At 37.6% G+C, this 11,784-nt stretch overlaps 1 protein-coding gene across 3 annotated transcripts in view; it reads left to right on the top strand.

The window, feature by feature from the left end:
* Positions 1–11,784, top strand: part of arhgap23a (Rho GTPase activating protein 23a) — a 61,517-nt gene that overhangs the window by 16,337 nt on the left and 33,396 nt on the right. For 2 of the 3 annotated variants that reach the window (XM_084086337.1, XM_084086340.1), the window contains exon 1: positions 8,720–10,082. The exons of the other annotated variant lie outside the window; for it this stretch is intronic. In XM_084086337.1, the coding sequence (XP_083942463.1) occupies positions 9,840–10,082 (243 nt within the window). In that variant the 5' untranslated portion in view covers positions 8,720–9,839. Of the gene's footprint in view, positions 1–8,719; positions 10,083–11,784 lie in introns of those variants that run through there. 3 annotated transcript variants of the gene reach the window in all.

The following is an 11,784-nucleotide window of genomic DNA, read 5'->3' as shown; positions in this document are numbered from 1 at the left end:
GAGCAGGGGATGGCGAAAGAGAACTGGAAAATTGTTGTAAAGTGAATTGAAAAGAAGGTGGACTTAATATCGCCAGATGTGACTTTTTAAAAAATTGGTTAACCCATGAATACCCAGGTTTTCCCAAAGCTTTTATTATTAGCTTTTAATTCTTTATTTTACCTTTCATATGAACAGATCTTACATAAGTTCATTTGTAAGTGTATTTTTCACATGAATAGGTTTTAAATATGACAACCTCCATGACTGGAGGACACAGATCTCTAAATAGAAACTCCCAAAGTTTGAATGTAGGGTTGTGTAAAACCAGTCGACTAAACGATACTGCTGCACATTACATTGGATAGTTTTTCACATTCATTTAGTTTGATTCATGCCAAACTGGCATATAACAAGTAACAAACTTACTTGACATCAACAGATCCTATATTGACATCCTAAGGAATAATAATAATGTATAGTTGATGGTACACACGTCAAGCTTTACTATTCATACACAAGAAGCATGTTCAAACCCAGATGTGCGAGTGTTTGCTGTGATAACGAACAGCAATACCTTGATGTGTGCTGCTGCTGACTAATGTTGGCTAACTTTTATTTGAGGAATTCTGTTTATAATCGGCTATTGAGTTTGCTGTGCTTCCTGTTGTTTCAGTTTATTTTAAGGTTGTTTGTCACTGATGTATATGACCTATTTTTCAGCATTGTTCAGTATGGGATTTGACTGTTTGAGTCATAGATTTAAATAGGCCATTTTAATTAGACCGTATACAAGCTGTTTGTTTTTTTCCGCTTCTGGGCGTTTGTTAGTGAAATTGACTAGTCGGTTAAAAAATTTCTATTTAAAATTGAGTCGTAGCACACATCTCTACTTGAATGCCAGTTGTCTTTAAAATATGGATCTACTGATACTATTAAATTATTTGTGTTTTTATAGATTAACTGTAGGTGAGTTTTCGCTGAAGGTAATGTAAAAGTAAAAATAGGGGTATGAACAATTAGGCCTAAATATACAATATCTACTGATACTGTATTACAATGTATCTAATATCGGCTGATAACCCATGTGGTACCAATATTGCGTATCCTTACTTTTAAACAGTAACACTCCAACATAACTGCATCAAGTTATTATTATAATAAAACAGCACCTCTGTCCTATTGATACATTATTTGGCTTATGGTTATAGGAACATCAGGAACATTTAATTTGGTGAGTTGTTGCTTAGCGTCCTATGGATTGTGGAAACACTGATGGTTGCCAGGAGGCATGGCGATGGGGTGTGGTTGTTAAAGCAGCTGTACTGATGTGGAATTCGGCAATGCAGAAGGGAAACCACACACACTGAAACACACCATTCACACAGGCATTAGCGTTCAGAGCCAAGGAGGATGTATTTTTAGAGCAGAACAATTTCACAGCTGACTTAAAAGGGGTCAGTGTTGAGATGAACGCTGGTGAGGAGAATATCTTAAGGTATCCGACACATGCGCAACCCATCTCGATCCCTTCAGCCCCTCTAAAGCTCCTAAAAACACGTTGTGTGATTGATTGTTGCGTAAAGAGTGCTTGTGTTGCATTCGCTTGTGTGACTGTTACATTTACAAGTTTTCATTCTAATATGCTGATTTGCGGCTCAAGAATTTATTTTTTTTAAGGATTATCAATGTTGAAAAAGGTTGTGCTGCTTAATCTTTTTTTGGAAACCGTAATACATTTTTTTCAGAACTCTTTGATGAAAAGAGAGTTCAAAAGAATAGCTATTATTTGAAATAGAAATCTTTTGTAACATTATAAGTCTTTACTGTCATTTTTTATCATTTTAATGCGTGCCTGCTGAATAAATACATTTGTGTGTGTGTCTATGTACATGTGTTCATGTCATGTCGGCACATCTGCTCTGTGTTGAGTTTCTGCTCTAATCTCTCTGGTCTTCATGTAGAACAGGTGTGATGCCCCTTAGACTTCCTCTCATGCACGTAACTCGGATCCCATTATACACATGCATACCAGTTGTGTAATGATTTGACATTGTTATCCTTGAAAATAGATTAATGTACTGTAAATGCGAGTTTTTGTTTCTGCCTGGCTGTTTCATAAATTTAAAGCAGCAGCCTTTCTGCCTAATAGAAAGACATGACCTAGTGAATATTTCATGATTTCAATGCTGATTTGTTGCTAGACATTGAATCATGAGTGTTTGCTATGAGCATCAATTAAGAGGACATTTCATGTCCTCTTACACATTTCACATTTCGAGTTATTAGTTTTATATTTTTCACCTAACCCCACACACATAGGATTGTGTGATATCACAAACAGCAAACGATACATCTGTTTACATTTAACAGATTAAATATATTCATAATTTATTAAAGGTACACTATGTAACTTTTTTTTGTTCAAACAAAGTTAACAATGTTTAAATAACAAGTCAATACATCATCTATCCTTCTTCCAAAGTGTGTTTTTGTCTTACTCTGATTCACTATGAGCCTATTATAAGTGTTTATTTATATTTTAGAGCATGATGGTTTTCACAGAAAAATTGCACACATACGTCACTCGTCCGTGCGTGTCTCGTCATATCTGTAAATAGAGAAAAGTTGCTCCGTTGTAAGCAGCCATATCACCCTGTAACCCAAGACTGGTTGCTCACTGAAGCTAAGCAGGGTTGAGCCTGGTCAGTACTGGATGGGAGACCTCCTGGGAAAACTAGGTTGTTGCTGGAAGAGGTGTTAGTGAGCCCAGCAGAGGGCGCTCACCCTGTGGTCTGTGTGGGTCCTAACGCCCCAGTGTAGTGATGGGGACACTATGGCTACGTCTACATTAATCCGGATACATTTGAAAACGGCGTTTTCGTTTATTAACACTCTCCGTCCACACTAGCGTTTTCAGGCGTTTTCGGACGTTTCAGTGTGGATGAGAAACTTTTGAAAAACGCCTGAAAACGCTTAATTCACCTTTACTGCGCATGTGTAAAACCCCACAAAAGCTCACTGATATGATTCAGAGGGAAAAATAAATAATGAAGTTATCGCGCAATTCTTCTGACAGGATTATTTTATTTAGTGAAATATCTCACTATTCACTGATGCGGTCCAGGTCGCACGCAGTCACCATATGTTTGGTCTAAAACGCAACTGCTCATGTATTGCCGCAGGACAGCAAATGTGAGTAAATTCTGTCATCTTTGCATGACTGTGATATGAAGAGTGTGCAATGTAGAATATTTTTAGCAGCAGTGTGAAAGTGAACAGCACATAACAGGCATAATACTGGTATAAACATGAATATCTATTGCTACAATATGCGTCACATGACTAAATTTACGTCATCGTTTTTAAATACCACCGGTTTCACAGTCCACACTACAACGCGAAAACGGTGTTTTCAAATGTATCCGCTTTGGAGTGTGTTTTCAAAAAAGCTTCGTTTTCATCAATAAAAACGCCGTCTCAGTGTGGACGGAAGGCCAAAACGGAGAGAAAAATATACGTTTTCAAACGAAAACGTATTAGTGTGGACGTGGCCTATACTGTCAAAGAGCACCGTCCTTCGGATGAGAAGTTAAACCGAGGTCTTGACTCTCTGTGGTCATTAAAAATCCCAGGATGTCCTTCGAAAAAGAGTAGGGGTGTAACCCCGGCATCCTGGCCAAATTTGCCCCTTGGCCTCTGTCCATCATGGCCTCCTAATCATCCCCATATACTGATTGGCTTCATCACTGTCTCCTCTCCACCAGTAAGCTGGTGTGTGGTGGGCGCTCTGGCGCAATATGGCTGCCGTTGCATCATCCAGGTGGATGCTGCACATTGGTGGTGGTTGAAGTACCTAGAAAATGTAAAGTGTAAAGTGTAAAGTGCTTTAAGTACCTAGAAAAGCGCTATATAAAAGTAACGAATTATGGTGTGCGCGAGGCATGGGTTAGTTGTCACATGGACAAGTTGATAAGATAAGTTGACATGGAGCAGCTAAACCTTGAACTTCCGGAGAATCACTTGTTAAGAAAAAAGAAAGCCTTGTTGAGAAAGCCTTTTGTAAAACAGAGAAAGTTCATTGTAAAGCATTATCTATTGTAAAGGGTCATATTCATCCACACAGTCACGCAGAGCTGAAGCACAACCAAAACAATGATCTTCTGCAAAATGCAGTTTTGTTTTTTAACTGCTAGAGGGCTAAACGAATTCTGAACAAATCTTTCTATGGCAAAAATAGAGTAGTATGTTAGTATCCGGTTCCGAGTTCAGCAATAGTGTACCTTTAAATAAACATATAACATGTTTTACACATTATTTAACTATGTAAAATTTGGTAATATATAAAGTAATAGTTCACCTAAACATTTAAATTCTGTCATTGTTTGACTTACTTTCTTCTGTGGAACATAAAAGAAGATATTATGATAAATGTCTCAGTGTTCTTTGTCCATACAATGGCTGTCAATGGTCACCAAAGCTATTTGGTTACCAAAATTCGTCAAATATCTTCTTTTTTGTCCTTTCTTACATTCTTTTATGAAGAAAGAAAGTCATACAGGTTTGGATTGACATAAGAGTTAGTGAATGATGACAGAATATACATTTTTGGGTATTATATATATATATATATATATATATGTGTGTGTGTGTATGTATATATAATATTCAAGCTTTTTTCTTGCTGCAGGTTTCAGGCACAGCCTACCTACATGTAAACACTTGAATTTCTGAAACACTCACTGGTTGTGCTGTAGTGCTTCCATCTGTTGGTGGTTTCATGTCACTACAACTCATTGGTTTTGCTTCAGGTCTGCAGCCTATTGGTCAACGGCTTTGCTGAGGATTACAGCTAAAATTAACCAGCTTAAAGAAGAGTAGTTTTTTTCACACACACACACACACACACACACACACACACACACACACACACACACACACACACACACACACACACACACACACACACACACACACACACTCAGGAGAGGCAGATTAAAGTCGGTCTAGACTGTGTTCTGCTATCTAATGCTCTTGGGACCAAATGGTGTTGTCAGGTCTCCTATTATCTCCTGTCTCTGTGTCGCCCTTCCCTCACTGAGGTCTCAGCTGATACTCAGTATCAGCACACTAGCTCACATTCATTCATACTTTGGAGGAGTTGTGTGTATGTGGGCTGTTTCTTAAGTGACCAGCAGGGGACAGACTACATCGTTTTTTTATATGTGCATGAATAAATGTGCATGTGTGCTCTTACTAAGATACTGGCATATATGATGTTTTTAAGATTATATGGTTGGTTGCATTTAATTTTTTGCATTAAGCATTATTTTTGTCAGAACAGATGTGTGACCCATGAGTTTAGTATTTGTTCCATCAGCATGTGTTGATAGATGAATCAGCCGTGTTTGTGTGTGAGGATAAGGGAGATTTATATCAGAGCATGTGCAGATCAAACATCTGCTGCTCATGTAGCTTTCACAGCTCCAGTCGATTTAAACACAGGGCTCTTTAGTGCTGTTTGTGTTTCTTTTGGATAAAGTAACGGATGCACAATACATCAGCATATCTGTGTTTTAATATATATATATATATTTTATTGCTATTGGGCATTATTGAATATTTATCTGCCGAAATTGGATGCTTATTTCCACTTGTTTTAGGATATAGATAATCGTATAACACTAATTCAAATTGGAGTGAGTTGGTGTGCATGTAATAATGTAATAATTCTGTTTTATACAAATTGGTATAGATAAAAAATAAAAATAAATAAATAAATAAAAAATATATATATATATAAAATAAATTATTGGTTATTGGTTGTAACATTAAAATAATTATTGGTGCCATTAGGAGAGAGTAAATGGAGACTCCTACTTTTATTGTCAACAACTCTTATTTGTTTCTATTTTTATATCTCCATAGGAATGTTAACCCTCTAGTATTCCTCACTTTGGACCGAAGACAATAAACATATATTTTAATGAAGTGAATGTACTTTGTATTTTGTTTCAGTAATATTTATTCTTTAATATTTAGTATTTTTAGGGGATTTCATGGTACTAGACAATATTCCATATTATTTTCAATTGATACACTGTTTAAGTTATATATTTAAAGGGATTTAAAATCCAATGCATGAAAGGCAGATTAGTGGCATCTGGTGGGAGAAATAAAGAAAATCATATGTAATACTGTGGTGTAACCACTAGATGTCTTTAAAGCCCTATATATAAATATTGATGTAGGACTGTGTATTCCCTTGCTGCTTATAAGAGTATTTTCAGGCATAAATACTTTTCAGTAATTACATTATATTATATTAATATATTATATTTTTTATATAATATTATATTTTTCAGATATAATTAGGTTTTGCATTAGACATTTTACTTCATCCTTCTTAATTTTTAATGTGTGTGTGTGTGTGTGTGTGTGTGTGTGTGTGTGTGTGTGTGTGTTCATATACAGTAGTAAGTGCCACAAAAGTCACCTACTGTAGTGCTGTTCCATTCCAATTAAGTATTTTTTTAATATTCAAAATGTAACATCTAAAATAACTGAAGACCGCTAGAGGTTTTAAGTTGATATAATATACGTTTTTTGTTATTACTTCCTTTTGCCTTCTTGGCTTTAAAGGGATTGTTCACCCAAAAATAAAAATGCTGTAATTTACTCACCCTCAAGTTGTTCCAAACCTGTCTGAGTTTCTTTCTTCTGCTGAACACAAAAGAAGATGTTTTAAAGAATGTTGTTAATAAATCACTTGACCGTAGCAAACAACTTTTTTATGGAAGTCAATGGGTCCCATCAACTGTCTAGTTACCAACATTCTTCAAAATATCTTCTTTTGTGATCAGCAGAAGAAAGAAACTCAGACAGGTTTGGAACAACTTGAGGGTGAGTAAATGATTACATCATTTTCATTTTTGGGTGAACTATCCCTTTAAAAGAACAATATCTGAGACATTTTCATCTGGAATTGTTGACATACAAATGAATGTGGATTGCATAGTTCAGATAATTTCATATAGGGAAAAATTTTGATGGGAAAGGAGTTCATATTGACTTTAAATCGCAGACTTTTGTGTCTTGGCAAATCTGTCTACAGAGTGAGATCTCATTTGCTTTGAGAATTTGTGGTTATTGTTTAGTAATTCATACAGCCGTGAGGAAAAGGAGGATGAGCTTCAGGTTAGACTGCAGGAAGTCTTGAGATTCATATTTAATTACTAGAGCTTATGTATCTTCAATCCTCAACACACCTCAGGCATGTGTGTGTGTGTGTGTGTGTGTGTGTGTGTGTGTGTGTGTGTGTTTGCTCCATTAAAGTTTTCAATGAATGGAGAATGAAAACTTTCTTTTATAATAACACAAAAGGATATTCAACATCATACATGTCTTCTGTGCATTTAAATATAAACTATGTGGCATATATGTGATTCACCGTGACTTGACTTAATCTTCAGCCTATTCATGACACCTTGACCTGACGTGATAAACTGTGTGTGTTGTGTTTACTGTATTGTGTACATGTTTTGGCTGTATGTTGCCGTGCCGGAACACGTTTAACAGTGCGGCAGGTGAAACCAGTCCGTCCTCATTTGTAACGGATCTCAGGTGTGTGTGTGTGTGTGTTTAGTGGAGTTGAATGAGAGGGAAATGTCTCACCGATGGCCAGCTGCCTGCCTCTCTCGCACACACACTGGAGGCCTGCCTGTTGGGTGAGATTTTCCACGGATGTGTGTGTGTGTTAGTGTCAATATGTGACCTGATAGATGATATGTTACTGTGCATGTCTTGTGTTGTGTTGGTGTGTGTTGTTTTATAGCAGCTGTTTTAGTCTGGTTCAGAGAGCAGCTGCAGTGAGGTGTCTGGCACCCTGTGTTTTTGTCTGCCATTCTGGGTTTTCTCTCAGTCTTTTGGTTTTTCTTTCTCATAGTGGTCCTCCATATGTGTTTTTTTTAGTTAGAAGGAATATGTACTCGTTTTTTTTTGTGTGTGTCCTTTTTAGACTTTTTTAGGCTCATTGTGTTTGCCAGCGGAGCTATTATTTTGCTCTTTCTCTGGGGGGACTTTTAGAGAGTGGGGGTTTTGCAGTGCTCTGTTTCGCAGACACACACACACACACACACACACACACACACACACCGTCGAATGGTCTTTCAGAGCTGCTGGGGGCTCTGGCGGGTTTCAGCAGAGCTACAACATGTTGTTGGACTACATGGACTTTTTTTCTAGAACTGTCAGAGGCCTTAGAATTTGTTTTTTTGTTCATGTCTTTTGTTTGATGGAACAAAGGACTGAATGAAAAAAGATGAAAATGAATTGAAAGATAAGACAGAAATCTGAGAGCTCTGATGGGGAAAAAGGCAAAAGTTTTGTGTGCCAGATGGGAATGAGGGCTGATGGGAGAGACTGGCAGAAAGGACAGTGATAAAGAAAGAGAAGGGAGCCAGAGGAATATGGATGGCAAGAAGAAAAACAAGCCTTATTAAATCACACTGCAGTTTAGGATTTATGTTTAATTACACATTGAAAGGGTTTTGTTTAACCTTTATAAGATTTTTGGTCATTTTCGACTGATTTTCTTCCCCCTCCTCAATCTGAGTGATTGAAAACTTAGTGACTTTTTTTGAGAACTTTATTGTGGGCTTTAAAAATTACAACTCTGAATTTTTTTTTTTTTTTTTTTTTTTTTTTTGGAAAAGCTTAGGAAGGTTAAATAGCCAATAGGCTTTAGTTACATTACAGCCAGGAAAAGGATATTATGAAAATGAGTAGCTGTTTGTATTAGAGGGGTGGGACATTCTCATTCTAGAGAGCATCTGATTGGACAGAACTCTGTGCAGTGCAGGATGAGTCATCCAGATTTATACTTATTTATTTTTATTTTTGGATTTTAGGGTTAAAGTATCTTGCATATGGCCTCATCGTTAACAGTCATGGACTAAAAGCCACAAAACTCTCATTTTGATTTTATAGGGCATTTAAAAAGAGTAGAAATAAGCATAAGAGTGAGCGAGTGAGATAAAGAATAACTTGTGAGCAGCAAACAGATACAGACAGGAAGGAGTGATAAAGAGAAGGATAACTGGATGAATCGGAGAGAAAGAGAGAGAGAGAAAGAGACGGCAAGCAAAAGAAAAGCAGGAGGGCCGGCCCACTCATAGTGACAGAGAGCCGGAGTTTAGAGCTTGTCAGGAGATGACAGAGTAGAGAGAGAGAGAGAGAGAGAGAGAGAGCTGAATGGTTCAGAAAGTGAAGGAATAGAAGAAAAAAGACTGAAGCAGAGTAAGAGGGGGAAAACTGATGCGTAAAAAAACTTGGATTTAATTCATTTTTCCATCCAGGAGCCGGCTTCCCTGGATCTACGTCTTGCCAGCACTGCCACGTGCTCGCCACACACACACACACACACATATTTCAGGGACTGCCAGACAGAGGTATGCGGCTGCATCCTGGTTCGCTCTCATCTCTGGATATGCCTCTGTGGTTGTAACACTCGTCTGCGTGCGTGAGCATGGGAGGTGCGGAGCTCATCGATGTGATATGGAACTATTAGTTTAACTCCAGAATCCTTTAAGAAAATTCACCAGCATGGATTAACGAAATATGAGGAGATTTGGGCATGTTCAACAGAAGCCACATCTGGAATTTATCCTCTCTTTTGGGAGAGGATGGACACATCTTTAACTTGACTTGTAGTTTTTAACATTTCCCTATCTCCGGTCGGCCAATTCTTCAGTTTTTTTTCTTTCATTTTTTTTTTACATCAAAAGGTCTTCATGGTTCTTTTGTGAATGCGACTTGTCCTCTTGTGAGCCCTTGCACACTCCCGTGCGTGTTTATGTGTTATGTGGTCAGCGGGTCAGGTGCCGTTGGTGATGCCCGCTGTGTGCCCGCGTGTAGAGGGTATGGAGTGGTGTTTTCGGGATGCAGTGGGGGTGGACTGCAGCTCTCCAGAACCTCGCTGTATCTGGGTGGCGGTTTTACACAGGGATACACCACAAATTAATGTTTCGAAAAATGACACTTCTGAAAGTACAAATGGCGTCAGTGCCAGAAGAGCATTGCTGAGACGCTCACAGACCTGCAGGGTAAGCTGTTTTTATATATGTGTATGTTTGTGTGCACGTGTGTGTGTGTAGAGAGAGAAAAATAGCCTGATGTAGTTATTAAAAGGCTTGTGAAAAACTTTTACCTTTATTTCTCAGCAGGGTCAGAAATTGACCAGGGTTTTGAGCAAAAATGCAACTGAAAATGTTCAACAAAAATATTTAAAATGGGGACAAAAATGCCATGAGTTTTGTTCTTTAAATATTTGTGCTGTGTGTGTGGGTTTTTTTTTTAATAAGGTTTGGAAAAAAATGCCCTCATGAAGGTAAAAAAAAGGTACATTTCAGGGAACAAAATTTTGATTGCCACTTAAAGTTGTTATTTCTGACACTGTTTCTTACTTGCATTTATATCTGAGACTTTTAACCACAGATATAGTGTAGTGGGAGGTCAAATACTCTAATTAGAAAGTAAAGGCACCAGATAAGGGGTTATAAAGACCCTTTGGATGACTGTGTTGTTTGCATGTGTGTTAAACTGAGTGGCTTTGCTTCAAGCACTAGATTATAGGATATAGTTAGGGAATGTCTAGGTCTGTTGTGTATATGTGATCGCACACTTTAAGATGTTTGTAAGACATATTCTCTGGAATGCTAGGATGGAATAGTGTGGAATGGGTTGGGATATTCTTCAGAAATATACATACAGACAGCTGTCGGCCAGACACACTCTCATATGAGACAGTAACCCAAACCAAACTCAACCGCTTTGAAATATGTGTGGTTGTGCTGCGCTTTCAGTTGGATTAACTACTCCAAATCCTCCTAAAAAAGCAAACTGTATCACCATGTTTGAATAACCATCATAATCCATTCAGAGGTGAAGCCTTCCATTCATTCCCATTGAAAAAAAGGAAAATGTCTCTAGAACAACCTGATCTGTTAATGAAGGCTTAGGCGAGGAGCCATGTTGTTTCAATTAGACCCGCCTGTATTTAAATGAAGCTGCTGGGTTTCATTCAGATTTACTGTAGGACTTAATGCTCCAGTTTCCTTGTTCAGTGTCGTTCATCTGTGCGTTTCTTTTGGGTTATTAGGCTGAAACAGAAGGTTGCCAGGTGGTGTACTTTAGCAAGGCTGTGTTAAAATACACAAGCTCTGGAGGTGCATTGTAGAGTTACTGAACGTTTGGTCAGGATGGACTCTAGATGATACACACCACATTTTGTGTGAATCACACCAATGACCTAAGACAAAAAAAAGAAAAGGAAATTCAAAATTTCAAAATGGTGGACACCGGACAGGAACATTTTAGAAGGTCTAAACAGGGACATCATTATAATTAATGTGTAAACGTACTCTTTATAGCACTACGTGTGGCCAATTGTCATAAAATTTGTTACACAGACTGGTTATAACAATCTGCATATACATACCAAATTTCATAATGATCAACCATTTGCATTTAAAATAATTGACTTTGAATATTTTTTTTACTGATTTATCCAGAAAATGTTGACAGAATTTGTAGCAAAGAAACTAAATTTTAATTTCCTCGATCAAACAGTCGCAGAGTCGTGAGTACCTTTCGTTTATGGTGCCCCTGTTGGTAGAATTTGACTACTTTTAACTAAATTGACTAAATAATAAGAATGTCAGTGCAAATACCTTTGGTGCTTGGACTCCTTATAAGTAAGCAGTCGGTTAGCAGACACGACCCTAAGTGATTTAACATAGACTTAAG

This window comes from Abramis brama (genome assembly GCF_963993115.1).
Source record: "Abramis brama genome assembly, chromosome: 1".
NCBI lineage: Eukaryota > Metazoa > Chordata > Actinopteri > Cypriniformes > Leuciscidae > Abramis > Abramis brama.
This window is presented reverse-complemented; position numbering and strand designations above follow the sequence as displayed.